We start from the raw sequence: 18,332 nt of genomic DNA, 5'->3' as shown, positions 1-18,332 counted from the left end.
GGAAACAGTAAATATCTACTCAGGGTTTTAACCATTTTAAAGGACCTTCTAAGTATTATTCTTTCAGGATTTGTGGAAAGTCTCATAATGTGGTGTATTGATTTGTCAGAGGTATTTTAGGCGTTTGGATTGAGGTGAAGTGTAAAGTGCGCGCGAGTGTGCATCAGTAGTAATGTGGGGACGATTTGCACATCGTTTGTCGAACTTTAGTCAGTCATTTTCCAGTGATTTATCATTGTGAGAGACGCTCATTGATCTCACTTTTGTGTTCTTTTAGAAGAACATTGTTTATCAGGAAATAGTAGGTATAATATAGGTGGTGTAGATTTAAAATAATTAATAGTTTTTTCAGATCCTACCTAATAATAAGCGCTTTAAGAGGTTCCCTCTATTTAGATCACGAATTTTTAAATGCATAGGAAAATCATAATTTAACACGTACGCTGCTTTTAACTCTTAATTTGTCAGGTTTAGTTAAAAATAGTTAGGAAAGTGTTTTTCCCACCATACTAAAAATATTTTTCCATATTTATGTTACACTACTCCATCTATGCATTAAAAAACTTACACTTACCGATTTTTCAAATGTTGACAATGTTTACATATTTTGGTTGAAGAACGCGCAAATGAAGTAAAATGTTAATTGAAAACCCCTAGCCCCAATATCACCAGAAAACAAATGAATAACTTCTGTTTCCAATCGATTTATGCATCTTGGCGTCGCCGTTCACATTCCCCACTACTTGTTGCCTGAAAAAAATTGTTAGTTTTTAAATAGCTGTTTGTTTCGCAAACTTTAGTTTTATGATGGGAAATCTATTCTTTTGTGGTAAATTTTTTATTTTTAATTAAAAAACATATTCCTCTTCTGGGATGCAAAATGAGATTTTTTCCAACCATTTTTGTTTTAAATTCACCAACCAACAAGAAAGTATCTGTTGAATTTTGGTATCTTTAGGCTCAATTTGCTAAACTTCTATTAACTTTGCGGTAAGATAATCTCTCCATTTCGATAGAAATTATTTTACTACGAAGTTAATAGAAGTTCGAAAAGTCGCACCCAAGGAGAACCAGTAAATTCAAATTTTGTAGATATATATCGAAACATTTCTAATTAAAATTTGAGTTTATTAAAAAATGACACTAAAACTGAAAACGGCTTCATCTACGCCATTGCCATTGAAAATATTATACTTTTTTTTCTATTTTTTTTCCTGGGAATTTCATATAAGGTAGTGGTGTAATACAAACGTGGAACTATGACAAGCATTAAGAATTACTTGACGCAGAAACCAAAGTTTTCAAAAAATTCTTATTGGAAATTTTATTACTCGAAAACACATTCATCTACATATGTTACCTGTTACCTTAACCAGTGAAAACGTCATTATTCGTCTATATTTTCTGAAAATTTCACATTAGCCAGGGTCATGAGCGTATCACACAAATAGAAATTTCACAAGCACTTCGAATCACTTTTAGTCGAAAGTGGAGTACATAAAAATTAATTTTTGGGAAATTGCAGATATGAATCGAAAATGCATTTATCTGCACCACAGCGGTTTTGATCGTGGAGATGACCATACTGGCTTTCATATTTCCCGCGAATTTCACAGAACCTAGAGATTTATCGCACTATTGTCAATTTTAAAAAATATATGAATCACTTCTAACGGAATCTTGAGTTTACTAAAAAAATTACGACTTTCAAATTTAATTTCTAAAAATGGATTCACCTACGTCAATGCAATTTTAACCATCGACAATCTCATTCTCCATCTATTTTACCTGAGAATTTCATATAAGCCAGTGACGTATCACAAGAGTGGCAGTATCATAAACATTTCGAATCACTGAAACTGAAGTTAAAAAAAAAAACTTTTTGAGGATTTTATTACTCGAAAATGTATTCACCTACTCTATTGTAGTCTCAACTAGTTAAACATAACAGATTATTTTTTATTTCCTGAGAATTTCACTGAGTGTATCACATGAGTGGTAATTTTACACACGTTACGAATCATTTCTAATAGAATCTAAAAAACTATGACTGGTACTAATCAACAAACCTTTCGTGTTTCCTTCTACATTTTCTGAAAATATCACGTAAGAAGTCAGTGGCGTATTACTTGACTGGCCATTTTACCATTCATTAACAGATATATTTTTAAGATTCATGAATTACATTCTTGTGGTTAAATTTATTCGTTCGAGTTCATGAAAACACTGAATATTGAGCAACTACCTTATTCTAAACTTACGCAACTGAACTGCTGAAACAGGATCAATCTTATTGAGATTTAAATCCTTTAATTTTCACTATTGAATAACTTGAATATCTAATGTATCTTTTAATTATTTCATTAACCAGCAGAACGTGATTGTATCATTTCTACAAGCTATTTTTCGACGTGCTCCTCCATCAAATTGCTTGTTTTGGCACGCCGCCCCGATTTTATTAATTTCGATTATTTTCGAGAGGCAAAATAAAATAAATCACTTTTTAATTTGTTGATTGTTATCAGCCGTTTCGTTGTTTCCATTGGAAAACATTGTTTCAGAATGACTGCGGGTCGCCCCCTCGCAATGCGCCCTCGCAAAACTAGAACCAAACCCGATTTTCTACCACCAAACTGCCCCTGAAAATAGCGAAATGCATTGGGATAAGCTCCCTCACGAAGTTCTGTTTTTAAGAGATTTATTGGAAATACTTCTAATCTGAGATTGCAAGATGATGTTCACTGGGGGATCAGTGAACAGGCAGAGGAAGAGCAAAAGTGGGGACAGGAGGAATCCGCATGAGAGGAAGAGGCATAATGGGCGCTCTCCTAGGTGTCCTGAAATGGCTGGATACACTGAATTGGTGTCCACCAAGGTGGGTTTCAGAGTACGCTAAAGCTTCCTCTTAAGACAGCAGTAAAGTCAGACAGATAATGTTTTGCGTCTCGATGTTATGCATACGCAAATACATTGTAGAGGCTGATCCCTTTATTATCTAGGATTAGTGCGATTTTAGTATACACTAGCTTCATTTAGATAAAAATTATGCCATCATTATCGCGCAAGCCAAAGATTCTTATGTTAGTTTTCTCATCTACTTCACATCATTAAAGTTTGCGTAGAACAGAGGAAATTGTTAATGTCTTTCTGTATCAGGTAAGCAGCAATAAATCTCGCCCTCCCCGTCGTCACAATCCCCTGATGATATCCCAAAGCCTGGATGGTGGAGAACTTCCCAGCTCAAGGAGTAGCTCAGTGAGGCCCCTGATGTCCAATGCCTCTATGAGTAGCGAGGAAGACGAGTTTTCGCAGATTTTCGGAAGGGCCATCAATAGGCGGAGAGGAGCTGTTAAACATCAAAGGTAAATTTCCGATGCTCTAATGCATATGTAGAGCTTTCATACATATAAGAGATACACATTATTCGTATAACCAAAACAAAATACAATTTAATCAATCCTCATATACGATCGGATGTGGTTTTAATTAAAACGACTCCGATTAAACCAGTTAGCTTCAGATTTTAGAAGTTACAATTAGTCAGTCATTTCTGAAAAATAACTGCTCGCAAATTAGGAATAGTCGAGTACTTACTTTGGACTACATAAGTGTTGTGTGATATACAGTAAAAAGTTATGTGCAATAATATATATACCTTTGACAAATTTAGAAAAATATTTCCCAAAAGGTACAAGTGCGAAAGAAGTCTCATGCTTTCCAATCTAATAAGAGTGTTTTATTTCTTAGGGTCCATTCGGTTAAAGGCCACAAATTCGTTGCGAAATTCTTTCGGCAGCCCACCTTCTGCGCCTTCTGCAAAGACTTCTTATGGGGTTTCGGCAAGCAGGGATATCAATGTCAAAGTGGGTAGTCAGATTCGCTTTGTTTTCTCATATTGGAACAATTTTTAATGTTTTTTTTAGGCTGCCAGACTGCGGTACACAAAAAGTGTCACGACAAACTTTTGGGCAAATGTTCCGGCTCCGGAATTAACTCAGAAAGCACTATAGTAAGTATTTTTTAGGTATTAAATGCATAAAAACTCAGAAAAAACTTAATCAGAAAATTAGACAAAAAGCATTTTACTTTCCAATGCTTGTTCGAAGATAAACTTCCAAACTTCCCGCATTAAGAGAACTGAGGAAATTACGTTTTCATCAGTTTGTTTTCGAGTAGCTTTCTCTTCATTAAGAGAGTATTTGATGAAGAACTATAATTACAGTTTTGGACCTACTTAACTAAGGATAAATCTCATTAATTTTAACTGAAACGTAATGACAGCAGACTTCTGAATATTTTATTTCTCCAGAGAGAAAAGCGTTAGCTTAATTTTTCTGGGTTAATAAACAATATTAAAATTAATAAAATATTAAAACTGTTGAAAGCTATTTGCCCTTGTACTAAAAATACACCTTATTTAGATAGTTGCTTCGTAAAGGACGCTTATGTAAAGCATCTCTTCATCTATTCATCTCTTTGTATTACACTCAACCGGCGTATTGCGTCCTTGCCAGATAAAGAGTAATCATTAAAAAAAAATCTCAAGTAGGCATTCACATATCAGAGACATGTTTGAAATCAAAGTACCTGTTAGGTTGATATTTGATAGTAAATAGTGAGCAGCGTAATCAACACTTTAAGTTCACCACCTAAGGCAAGGTTTTTTAATAATAACACATTATTTTCTTTCTAAAATGCGTTATTAAGGGTGACGTTTCCGTTAATAAGAAAAGAAAAGGTGAATTGGTTTGATAGTTAATATTTGTCATTGATTTTGTTTGACCTATTATTATCTAAGTAATTAGGTCGACTGTGACGACGAAAAGGAAAATTTTAGCATTTTTCGATAATTAGGACTCGAAAGGTAATCACCCTTAAGGTACATATTTCGTCTCTGTCTGATCCAGGGTAATTTTTAATGAAATAGACAGAAAGGATTCTTGCTAGGATGGTGAAGGAAAGCTTATTGTGAATGAACGTTTTATCGTAATCGTGATTATCCCTTTTGGGTTAGTAACTAGTATTGGTAATAGTAAAGACTATAAAGTCCCACAGACAGACTTCGTTACGCTCTTGAGTAATACCATTCAGTCGCTTGTATGTGATTTTGTTTCACTACATAGACGCGTCACAGAGCGGTTCGTGCGGAAAGGGATAAAGCGAATAGAAAGTTACTTAGGGTTGGCAAAGTCCTCTTTAGCCAACAAGATACTGGATTCTGACCACGAAATTTTACTTTTCGCATTTCTACAATGTAGGCTCCTTAGATAGAAACATTGACTTACATCGATGCACTCAATAGTAATGGACGAAATGATAGTTGGACAATTGTATATATCAATAACTGTTCTATGTATTCGTGTCACTCAGTATGTCCGACATTTTAGATGCATTAATAATGATAATTTTATTTCACATTTTTTTGAAACTTAATGCTCATTCGCCTAATACTTATTGAAAAGTAAAATGCACATATGGGACTGTTTACAATTCTGGTTTAAGGCAAGGCGCATCCCAGGATATGTATTCAAATAATGGATAAACGTTTTGACTAGTTAAAATTAATGGATTTAAGTGATAAGCGTTGCGCGAGTGGCGCAAAGGACTGAATTATTAATGTAGTGTCAAATTCCCTACTGAGCATATTCTATAGAAACATTGAGTTCATTGGCTAAACTCGTTGTTTCCACGGAAAATAGTTTGGAGTTAAAGTTAACAGTATATTCATAATTTGGCCCTATGCGTTAAATTATTGAAGTGCTTTCATTAGAACCTAGTTTCTATGGAAATGAAACCTCTGTGTCCAATTTAATAAAAAATGTAAACTTGAGAAAACTTCGACAACTTAACGCTCATACATTTAAATTTGCAGCACATCTCCAGTGGACGCACATTTGACCGTAGACTAACCCTGCTAATACGGTTTGAAATTGTTTAAAAAAAGTGTATTTTTATGTTAACTGTTGACGTCGCATACGACTGTTTTAAAATCGTTTTCAACAGCATTTAAGACATGTGTTTGAACCAGTAGGAATAAAATTGATTGAACTGTCAATATGTCATTTTCAAAACTGTTTTCGTGGAATTGAATAATGACGTCGCAGTTTAAATGCAGTTTGGACACATGGATCAATACGGCTATTGAGAAGAAACGACTTAAGCTTTAGACACGTTAAGCTAATCCAGCCAGTTGCGGCATATCATGGACATTCCTTCATTAATCCATCTCTTTCTAATACATGCAAACCCCGCTTTTTACGGGTCTCTTAACCTTAAAGGATTTCCCAGTAAAGGCTTCGCATTAAGGGCGGTTTCCCAATGAGTAGCAAAAAAACAAATAAATTGCATTTTATTTCTTTTTTTTCATATGTCCTTTTAAATGTTTACTTTGTTTTGGAGAGGATGATGATGTTTAAGCCAACTAGGCTGTTTTTAAAGGGGCGAAAATATTATTTTTGCTCAAAAGAAACCAGCCTTAAGAAGGCTTGTCTGAGTGTTTTGTCTTTACTTAACGTCAGGCGATGTTCAATGAGATGAAGAGGGGAAGCTCTAATTTATTGATTAGAAAAAAACCGATTTATCGGGTTTCTAGAGCGACCCGAAGTCAATCAAAGTTGTCGCAAATGATGCCTCTAATATGGTGTATACCTGGTTATACCCAATCAATAGGTTTTGTGAAATAACTCAAGACGAAAGTATCATTTAGACTGGACAGGAAGTTAATAATTTATCAGTATGTATACCGTATGAGGGCATCACTAGTGCTATATTTGGTCGAAATTACTTTATAATTACATAATTTGTACAGTTAATATAATAAGCTTGTGAAATTTTGCAAGAGGGAAGCGTCCTTTAGACTGGACAGGGAAGGTCTAAAATTCATCAGTGTATAAGGTGTGTCATTTGCGTCAACTTTAGATTAATTCGGGTGACGTCAGGTACCCAATCAATCGTTTTTTTTTCTGATCATTAAATGAGGCTGCCCCGAAGAAGGTAAAAAGAAAATAATTATTGACAGAATGGCTAAAACTTCATTTTGGAAGCTTCATTAATTTTGGAATACCTCTTAGTGAAGTAATATTTCTTTTAACGCGAATTAAATTAATTATTGACCCTTGATGATAAAGTTAGAGAGATACAGCAAAGAAAATCACTTTTAAAGGGCCGTAAACATGAAAAAAAATGGATTTTTTTTGTTTATAGTACCTTAGAGAACGCTTCAAAATCGATGTTCCCCATCGCTTCCGGGTGCACAATTACATGTCCCCTACATTTTGTGATCATTGCGGCTCCTTGCTTTACGGCCTCTACAGGCAGGGATTGAAATGCGAAGGTAAGTTACCCTAAGTTTACTTAAAATATAAACCTGAAATATTTTGCCAAAACCGGGATGAACTGTGCCCTTTGCACCCCTGTTTATGTACATGTCTCTCTTGTCTTGATTATGTGTACGATTATGCGGTACGAACACTAAGATAACATTAATTTACGCAAACAGCAAACGATCATATGCATAAAGTGATTACGTAGGGAATAATATAGCTGCTATTTGCCTGGTGTATGCGTGTTGTTTGTCTGGGACATGGTTTAGGGTTGAAATGTGTGATTTCAAAAAGAAATAAGGTTTAACAAATTCCAGTTGGGCGGTATGCTTTGTGAAGGAATACATCTAGCATACCGGTTACCGAGCTAATGCCTTCAGGGCCGGACTCCGGCTAGGACCGCGAATAATACTTTTATGAAACTTTAGACATTCTGAGTATTATTCTTCGGAAAAACTAACGCGGATTAATGTCAAGCATGAAAAGTCGTCGAAATCACATGACTTTTACAATTCCCATATCTACTATACAGTGTGTTCCAGATAAGGATGAACGGCGTGGGGATCTCGGAGACACTAATAGATACAAAATCGTTTAAATCAGGGAAAAGTTGCGCAATTACAACAAATTAATAATCTGTGTTTAGACCGACTAAATTGCGAATGGTTACGAAGATATCCGAAAAAAAACGAATTTGGCAGTTTTTGTTTTTTTGGAAATAACTTATACGGTTACGGTTAGAGGAATGAAAGTTTTACATTATTAAAAGTCTTTTTTGAGAACTTTGATGAGTGTTGCGAGTTTTCTTGTTAAATCCTTATTTTCGGAGATATTGTTAAAATTTCTATTTTCATACGTGCAATATCGAATATTTGTATTTTTTAAATCGTTATAAAATTTCTTTTTCAGCTATCTATTACATTTAGTATTTTTCACAAAAACTCCATGAGTTATAGCCATTAAATTTTTTTTTGTTAAGTCGGATATGATATTGACTTATAGCAATGGTACACAATAAATAAATAAATAAGTGCTATGGAACCGTAAAAAATATTTTAAAGTTGGAAATCCTTAAATTTCTTTGATATGCGCATAATTATATTTACTTAGGCATATTTCTGAAATCAACATAAATAAGAAACAAATCGGTGAAATTAAATTGTTTTTAATAATAACAATACGGCTATATTTCGATGGAATAGAAATTTCAAATTATAACAAATGTTTAAATAAACTACCATTATTGTCCAAACATAAATATGCTCTTTTCGCCGTTTTCATAACATTTATTTATTTATTTATTGTGTACTATTGCTATAAGTTAAAATCATAACCAACTTATCCAAAAATGTTCTAATAGCTAAAACTCATAGCATTTTTCTGGGAAAAATACTAAATGTAATAGATGACTGAAAAGTGAATTTTATGAAAATTTTGAAAACGTAAATATTCAATATTGCGCCTTTATGAAAATCAAAAGTTTAACAATTTATCTCTGAAAGTAAAGACTTAACAAGAAAAATGGCAACGTTTCTAAAAAATTCTCAGAGAAGTGTTTTAATAATGTAAAACTTTCATTCCTCTAACTGTAACCCTATAAGAGTTGTTTGCAAAAAACGAAAAGCTCTAAATTCGTTTTTTTCCAGATATCTTTGTAAGCATTCGGAATTTAGCAACTAAAAACAAATTATTAATTTGCTTTGAATTGCGCAACTTTCTAATAAAAAAAAAAGGGATTTTATATCTATTACCCTTTCTGAGATATTCATGTGGTTCATCCTTATCTGGGACAGACTGTATATCGTGCATCTGTAAATTGTCACCCCAACCCCGTTCACTTTTTAACAAATTGTTATTTCTAAAAAATTCAAAAGCAGCATTAAATAGGACAAAAAAATACCATCTTCTGACATTTTAAAATTTTTTAAAATGTTGCTTACATCACCGCTAGCGTAAAATGGTCGATTTTTTAAAATTGTAATATGGGTCAAATGATAGTATTTTTTGTCTTATTTGATGCTGCTTTTGAAATTAAAAAAAAAAAATTGTTAAAAAGTTAACGGGGAGGGGGGATTAGTGCCGCACTGTATACTATAATAGAACTTTTTTCTAATACGAATAAGTGATAGGACTTTCCAAATGGTTAAAATTCAGCGTCAGTAGCAATATGGGTCAATCGTTGACCATACAACAGAACTTTGCGCTTTATAAAATTCCAAAATAAACTTTTTTTTATAAAATAGTTCAAATGTCAAAAATGAATTAATGCCTCACATACTAGTAGTTTATTCTTTACTAAGGGCTCGGACGCACAGGTTAGGTAATAAAATTTGTATGAAAAGTAATAGATACAAATTTAATAATTTTCGAAAATGGATTGTTATTCATTATTCCATCCACACAGAATAGTCGCGTTTTCAAGTGAAATGCACGAATATCGATAGAGGGAACAATATCCAGTTATGTCTCTATCCAGTAGGGGAGGTATAAATATTTTATTTATGGCTCGCAATGAAAATGAATGCAAATATTGAATTTTATTTGAGCGGAAATAGTCAGTTTTAGGATAAAATTGCTTCATAACCCAATCATTTAAATTAAATATCTAATGTCCTGTGAGGACACTGTACACCAATAACGTTCGATAGCCCACATAGCAGAAGTGTGTCGAATGTTAGCCTAAATGTTTAACGTCTATAAGCAAGGGTCAAAGGAGTTTTACCAACGCTAGCCTAGATTAGATTAATTATTTAAGGTCTGTAGATAAGGGTCAATGTTTTTCGCATTTAGGGCATAGTTCACGATGCGACTGGCCATCCGTATCGATGCCAATGCGAAGATAAAACTATTTCGCTGCAAAGGTCCAATAAAATCTATTGCAGAAAACGCTGGACTAAGTCCAGGGGCAATCTCTATTTACCTGTTTTTTTTTATTGTTATATATTTCAATTTTGTCTGAATTCAATTCCTCCTTGTAGTCAGAAATGTATGCACACCTGGGAGTGATCCTAACATGAATGTTAACTCATTCTGGGAGCGCGTACTCTCATGGGTTATCAGAGAAAGAAGGTTTTTGCATTATTAATGCAACTTATTAACTTCCCCCAACCGCATCAGTCCGCATGAGGTTATAGGGATCCTAAAATCCGTCCAACTTCGGACTCTATTTGGGCCATATGCGGCCATTTTCAACTATTTTAACTCAACGTGACGCGTACAAACATGGAGTCGAAACTTTCGGGTATTAAAGTTTGAGGTGAGCTTTTTCCATTGCAAACTAAATTCGACCGACGGTTAAGCTCGTTTGCAAGTACTAATCTATTGGGAAGTAATTAGTGCGTTGCGCCGTTTAAATTCCTAGATGACTAATAACAAAGTAGACCTTTTCCAAGAGCAAAAGTCTCCGGCAAAACACACACATACAGGTGTTAAAATAACTCCGCTGTTCTACGTCACAATTAGGCATTAAAAATAGTTCCATTTGGCACAAATATCTCTGCTATTCCTACCGCGGGCCTTTAGTATCGGTACAATCCCGGTCGAGAGCAAAATATCCTGAATTTTGCTTGAAAAAAAATCGAATTTTTGAACTTTCTTGCGATCGAACGAATGAGGCAGGAAAAGTGCTTTTTTTAGGTTTACGGTGATGGGAAGTTTTGAGTGTCATTGAGGGTTTACGTGGATGAGTACAATCAAGCAATCAGGGGTACCTATACATTTTGGTGTGTTTATACGAAATCATTGCGGATTTTTTATGTATGAAACTTTTCATCAATTTTAAGCTTAAATTTGTTGTTGTCTTCCAGCGAGCTTTGATATGTAGTGTTTACATCAACACAAGCGTCATCAGGAACCTTTCCTGTCAAAGAAATATCAAATTTATTCAACTATTTGTGCAAAAATTTCAAATTATTTAAGCAGCTTTCACTAGAACTCTGGAAAATATGGCGTCATGAGATCAAATTTTTGTCGGGCCTGTATTAACGGCTTGTTTCCTTTCAAAACTCTGACGTAATTGGTCTATCCGTGCGATTATGGAGTCCCCCAAAACGCTATTCAAATGGTACTGTCATAGTCACGTTTTAATTTTTACTTAAAACACAACTCCTTCAGGTTAGTTCAAGCCAGTTGAGGTCAGTATCAGTTTATCGTTTCATTTGTACTGCCACTGATTCATATGAATTTTTGAAAAGTAAGGCTGTGGTGTTTCCAATGGCCAAAAAATGTGTAATGGCCTATTAACATTCCTTTCACAGTTACAATTTTTATTCAAAATTTAATCATTTTGCCCTTCACGTGAAACGCTACTGATTCAAATAAATTTTTAGGGAATAATACAGCAAAATGTGGTTTTTCGAATAGTGAAAAATGCAATGGTGCGGAAAGATTCATTTCGATGTATTTGACAGATGTATTTTGACAGCGATGTAGGTTATTATGGTGGATTCTTATGAGCATAAAACTGACAGCGTAAATGTCATTTTAACTGAACGCAAGACATTTCTATGGTGTGACGACGCCTGTCAATTTTACGCTAATGAGAATTCATCATTTCAAAGAGTTTTCCAGCATATCTCGACACATCCGGGAGCAATGTTGTGTCTTGCAGTTGGCATGTTGTTCCATCAGAGTCGACAATTGTGTAACTGTTGGAATTTTTGTTAAGCGACACTATGCCCTTCAAGTACATTTAAATGAGAGATGACGTTATTTTGCTCTGAATTTAAAACGGTTTTGCGGAGATAACAGTTGCACAACTTTTATCTCCGCTGAACGTGGCCGCTGCTTGCGGCAAGCATATTGAATAAATTTTACCTTGAAAACCAACTTAAGGACCACGTAGTATCTTAAAAAACCTTAAAAATTCACATAATATATTTTTTTGTTATGCATATAAAATTTCGTATAAGCACACCGTTGATTCGAATTATTATTAGATCACGTTATCAGTCATCAAGGGGCGATATCATTGAGCAAGAGCAGATAAAAATACTGCAAACAGGTGTGCTTCACCTCCAACATTTAACCGCCCTGCCAAGACTTTTAAGTGCGAAATGCCGTACTATTCCGAACTAGGCGTGTACACGCCGAGCAGTAGCTACTCGTCCTCATTACTGAAAGGTCCGTACTCGACCCATTCATCCATTTTGGCCTCGAACTTCCTCCCGCCCTCGTCCAAGCAGTTCGGCCGGGGCAATTTCAGAGGATACAAGCCCCACCTGACCACCATCAGCGAATCGAACATTGCCCCTTTGAGAAGGGTCAATTCCCCTAAGGTGCTCTATCACACGTCCCCTAAGGTGCGCATTCCCAGGCCTGTGAAGATTAACACTGCAGACATTGACGTATCCAGTAATCGTTTTAAGCAGGATTCTCACAGTGTGAAGAGTGAAGAAAAGGTTGTTGAAAAGGTGGTGGAAAAGGAGGCGAAGCCAAATACAGAAATACGAAGGGACAGGGCTACTATAAGGCTTCAGACAATCCATCAGGATCAGCTAGAGAAGGGGATTGGACAGATTAAGAGTTGGAGGGACAACTTTAAGCCGGACGAGCTGGTCACCGAAGCGAAACACAGGAGAAAGTCTCCAGGGGAAGTTCTCAAAGAGAAATTCCTGATTAGGAGTAAAAGCAAAGATAATTTGCCTTCATTTCCGGCTCCTAAGGTTCAAAGGAAATCTTCGGTGAAGAAAAGTCCGAGTTTCAAAGATATCTGCAAAGAAATCACCTCAGATGAGCAGGTTGAAGACCTGAACCCTGGGCAACCTCTGGAGGTGCGTAGGAGGCAGAGCAGACAAATTTCACATGAAGATGTCATGAAGGAGATTAAAAGGACCTCCTCCACTTTGAGTGTGGAGGAAGTGCAGTTGCTCGACGCCCTCCTCCAGGCAGAAAGTGAAGTTGGTTTATTGGACGTTCCTCCAGTTATAAAAGAAGAACCAAAGAGTGTTAGAAAAAAGAAAATCGCTAAGAAGAAGCCCGAACAAGATGTTATAAAACATTCGACTAGTGAGAAATCTGTGCTTGATTGTCCAGTAAGCTTCAGTAAACTCAGAAAAGAAAGCTCCCTTAAGGACATGATCAAAGACATTTCTCAGGTAGAAATAGAGATGATCCCCACTAAGCAAAAGCCCATTATCACGGGGTATGTGGGCACGATAGAGGAAAGAGTTAAATCTAACCTAAAAGCTGTAGTCGAAGACCTGGAGATGGACGAAAGCCCCAAAGCTGAAAAGAAAGAGAAGAAATTCAGATTCAATGTGACAGTCCAGGAATTTCCAGTGAAAAAGATAATCACCGTCCCGAAGTTCAAGATTCGTGAGAGCGATTTTGGAACTTCGCAAATCCCTTTAACTCAAAAACCTGTGATCACCAGTATTTTGAAAAAGCGTCAACCTAAGTGTATTGTGGAGCTCTCTGGTGATGGTCTGGTGTTTCTGCCAAAGCCTGAAATGAAAAATGATAATAATAACGTTGACAAACTGGAGAGTGTTCATAGCAATTTCAGAGTCACAGTAAATCATTCTGATGACGATGTACGGTATGTTGGCAGCCCTGAGGGCAGCGGCAAGCTGAAGATTGTTTGCATTGAAGACTCAGGTTTGAAGACTGACAATGACGACATTCCTGGAGTTGAGAAGGAGACTGCTGAAACTGAACAGCTGTTGCGCTCCACCAAGAAAAGCTTGAGGGCTGGTACATTTTTGTGTAAAAGTGATTTGGGGGACTTTAGAGAAGCTTCACCAAAGGCTGAATTCAATAAAGAACCTGCTAAGTCGGAATTGAGTGAAGAGTTGACAAAAGACTTCTTTAATCAAGAGGAACAATACGAGGCTCCGCAATTAGGAACTTTAAACTTAGAGTTAAAAGATCCCAGAACTTTGCTCTTGGAGATCCAGAAGGCAAATTCAATGATTAACCATGAATCAGATGAGCCGGAAACTCCTGAAGAGTACGAGAGGAGGATTATCTCAAAGCGGTCCTTGATTCAAAAAGCGAACAAAACCGATCCGGATCTGTGCATATTCGAACCTCCCACCCCTCCGCCTCCTGAGCCGGAGAAAGAGCTCTCCCTTGAACCCTCTTTTGTTCCTTTGCAGTCCAACCGACTCTCCCAGTGGATGAATCCTTGGAAAAAACCTCAGCAACAGGAGGATTGTCCTGTAGAAATATACGCGAAGCCAAAGTTCATTCGGGCTCGTCATATTCCACGGCGGTGGCGTAAGAATGTGAGTGAAAGTGAGGCCAGTACCACTACCAGCGAGAGTGAGGAGGATGAGAGTGAGGACGAGGAGGAGAGTGAAAGTGAGGAAGAGGAAGAGCAGGAAGTGGATGAGCAGAATAAAGCAGGAGCCAGCATGTCCAGCGACGATTCCGGCTTCGATTCTGGAAGGGCCAAAGCGAAAGGTCAGAATTCTATTGTTGTATTTTATTAGCTTCAAGTTAATCTTAGGTTCTATGAAAAGTTAAAGTTAGCTGCACATTAATAATTTGGCCCTTATAGTAGGTGCAAAATTCTTATTTGTCATCGCCGAGGGGTTTATTTTGAATTTACCATGAACTTTAACGTTGTTATTATTTATTCGAATCGGCTATTTTTATATGGCGACATTGACCAGGAGCCAAAATTAAAAAATTGAAACGTCGGCTTCAACTCAACAATTGAGGCAGTAAATTTTCGTTTAACCCCAGGATTTACGGTAAAATTTAACAGTTTTAATAATATCCAAAATGACAGGCAGATGTTGCTTTTTAGCCCAAAGACTTGTGGATTTATTTGATTCTAGGACTAACAGGCAGGTATTTTCGGACGTTTTGGGAAAATATCGCTCGTTTTATTTATAGTAAATAATTCACATGTTGCTCTATATTAACTGTTGGAAAGATACATATGAGTTGTGAAAATAAAGAGGAAAAATAGGGAACATAGTTAGTTCGGGCGGTTTTGGTTCGGGTAATACAGTGTAAAAAAATACTGAATTTATCAATTAGGTTTTTTGTTGAATAAATATCCCTAAATTTTTATTAAGCAGAAACTGGCAACGCTGCTTGTAGCTTTTGTTTTTTTTTTTGAGAGATGGTTGTGTACTTTTGCTAAGACAAAAGTGTACAGCTATCTGGATTTGTAACATATGGAGCAAGAAAATTGATTTTTTGACTACAAACATTTGAATTTAGACTCGTGTTTAATTAACATTTGTCAGGTACCAACTTTATGTTAAACTTCAGATGTGACGTTAGATTAACTGAAACTTCCATAAGATCAGGTATCTTGTTAAAATTAGAGAAATGGCAATGTTGCTGACTATATTTGTTTTTGAAATGGAGATTTTAACTTTAATCGAATGGAGCTACTGCCAATGTTGGCGGATTGTGTACATAATCAGAGTATACTGGCTTATGCCATATGAAATTTGATAAAAGCAGAAAATCCCTTTGCTGATTTTTGGAGTTACTGCACTATTGAGATTTGGAAATATTTACATTATTTGTTGAGAAAACCAGAGGCGTACATATAAATGAACATTTCATCAATTTGAAACCAACAAACAAATCATTACCAAAGAAGCGTAAAATCAAAGATTGTGCATATATTTTATTTAACTACAACCGAAGTATGGCCTCTAGTTTAGTAGGCATGGAGAACACTTGGTTACTTAGGCTTGAAATAGAACTCCAACACGTAAAAAGAAATTAAACAAGTATCACTTAGAGTAATCACCAACACAGAAAAGGAAATAAAAAAATACGGGTTAAATTACGTACAATAATAAATTACCAACCACTTAACTTAAATCAACCTTTTGGAAATGTGTTTCTTCAGTGATTGAAAAGAGGAGATTCAGAGTGATTAGATTTCACACATTACATATTCAATTACATTTTAGTTAATTGTTAATTTTTGTTTTTCATATAACTTTAGTTCTCAGGTTTCGAAAGCGGTGACAGTTTCGTCCGAGGCCTCAGTAGAGGGTAAATGTTATTTTGAATTAGTTTTAACTGAGAAAAGAGCACATTTTCCTTCCCCACTTGTGTGTGATGCATTATTCCCCACAAGAATAAAATAATAAAAATCCTGAAATTAATTAAATAAGCCGGTGTTGAGATGCTTCTGATTTGAACGATTTAAATTGAAATGCGTTTACAGTGAAATTCAATGAGTAATTATAAAATATTGAGCGCGTCTCAGAGACCACCAGTGGTGTACCAAGATTCGTTTTCAAATTTAAACTGACATGCGCGAAGCAAACCTATATCTAATACTGTTGTTTCGTTACTTCAACCTTTTTATACACGCCACTGAGTTGTAATATTGGAATTAAATCCATTTTCGGGGTATTTAATTTATGGACCGTTTAATGTTTTTTTCCTCAAATTGGTCTGGCATGCAGTGGTACAGCTTCAGTGGCGTACAAGAACTGTTTCCAAATTTAATGCTACCAAAGCAAGTAGCTTTCAATTATTTATGGGTTGAGACGCAGCTGATTTTTTTTTATAATTATGTGTCTGTTAAGCACATTTTTCTCTAATTTTCTTTGGTTACCAGTGGCGCACGAATTACGTTTTTTTTTTAATTCTGATAGAGTTTTAGCAGTTTTTTTTTTCAACTTTTCATAAAATTACAAGTATAAAGAGACGACTTACTATGTATTTATTTCTTCGGATATGGCAAAGATAAATAGACAGCATCAAATGGAGATGAATACGCCATTATTCAGTTGCAACGTTGCTTTCAAGCAGGATCGAATACTGCGACAGGGATTTTAATTTATCGACTCGTAAATCTCGTGAGAAAAGGCCGCTTTTCGTTCCCGATTTTCGAAACTGACTATTTTTAAGCGCGTATCTTTCAACGTGCGGTTGTTTTTGACATTTCGCTAATTTACCATTTGCCTCGCATGGGATTACGAACGATTTATATTTACATATAACGAAATGCGGTGAGTCACGCACCTTCCATTGCACTCTGAACTCAGCACTTTTCATTTAGCTCTGATTGATGGAAATTTAAAAAAAAAAAGCGAAAAAATTTTGGTATACGACATTTTAATTTTAGAATTTTGGAGGCATACATCGACTCCAGTTTCTCTCTGGCATATTATAATTTATAATATTGCCAGAAACGGCGAACGTGGAACGTAATATATTATGCAAATTGCCTGCTACTTCTGCCAGAATAGACGTGTAGTAAGAAACGAATCTCGCTGTACATAAACATGTCTGCAAAGGGATATTAAAGTATCTATTTAGCATTTATTATTCACGGGCAAAATATTGAGGGTTTTTTATGTAAATACGAACAAAAAGCTTTAAAAAGCTTTCGCTTCTATGTAGAATGCGACGTAAACTGCCACAAAAAATGCCAGAAACTCATGGCGAACCTGTGCGGCATCAATCAGAAACTGGTGGCGGAGACCATAGAAAAAGTAAGAAAAGGTAAGTAATGAAAATCGAACCTTTCCTGAAGGTGAAAAACAGTTTAAATTTGATCGATAACAGTCTTGTGCGTATGTTTCTTGGCACTGGGCCCCATTCAATTAGGTGCGTTTAGAGTTTTATTGCTCGATTTCCCCCTAATGTAAATTGATTATGATCCGCTTGAAAGTTATTTATAAATGGCACCCAAAAACATTAATTAAAAGCCATCATCGCGAAACTTATAAATTAACCAGAAAATACAATGCCAGTTTGTTGTGGTCCATCAGAGAAGTATTTCTATTGGCCGCAAGCGTCGATGAGGGTATTGCCGCGGTGTTGGACGTTGACAAATTGGTCTTCTCGCAAAACGTCAAAATGCTAAATTAATAGGACCGCTAGAAGCAACATCGCTCACACAAACAGACGTATTTTTTGAGTTCTTTTTTTGCAGAAAACCCTTTCGTGACGTATATTGACGCGGCCACAGTTTTGTTGTTACATATTTTTGGCCTCAGATCTCCTCAGGCTAATAATAGCCAGTACGCGTCACGTTCGGATCAAGCGTGTGACTTATCGCTTGTCTAGTAGTTGTTT

General features: G+C 35.8%; 1 protein-coding gene across 5 annotated transcripts in view; it reads left to right on the top strand.

Annotated features, from left to right (window-relative positions):
• The first annotated feature begins 2,572 nt into the window (after window positions 1–2,572).
• Pkcdelta (Protein kinase C delta) overlaps window positions 2,573–18,332 on the top strand; it is a 31,563-nt gene continuing 15,803 nt past the window's right edge. Inside the window, exons 1-6 of one of the 5 annotated variants that reach the window (XM_066390118.1) lie at window positions 2,573–2,875; window positions 3,157–3,362; window positions 3,748–3,863; window positions 3,924–4,009; window positions 7,204–7,333; window positions 17,655–17,756. In XM_066390118.1, coding sequence (XP_066246215.1) covers window positions 2,732–2,875; window positions 3,157–3,362; window positions 3,748–3,863; window positions 3,924–4,009; window positions 7,204–7,333; window positions 17,655–17,756 — 784 coding nt within the window. In that variant the 5' untranslated portion in view covers window positions 2,573–2,731. Of the gene's footprint in view, window positions 2,876–3,156; window positions 3,363–3,614; window positions 3,689–3,747; window positions 3,864–3,923; window positions 4,010–7,203; window positions 7,334–10,893; window positions 11,045–12,259; window positions 14,727–17,654; window positions 17,757–18,332 lie in introns of those variants that run through there. The other 4 variants (XM_066390120.1, XM_066390121.1, XM_066390117.1 and 1 more) reach the window with 4 other exon arrangements.

This window comes from Euwallacea similis, chromosome 5 (assembly GCF_039881205.1).
Source record: "Euwallacea similis isolate ESF13 chromosome 5, ESF131.1, whole genome shotgun sequence".
NCBI classification, from domain to species: Eukaryota; Metazoa; Arthropoda; class Insecta; order Coleoptera; family Curculionidae; genus Euwallacea; species Euwallacea similis.
Note: the sequence above shows the minus strand (reverse complement) of the source record. Positions and strands in the feature narration are given on the sequence as shown.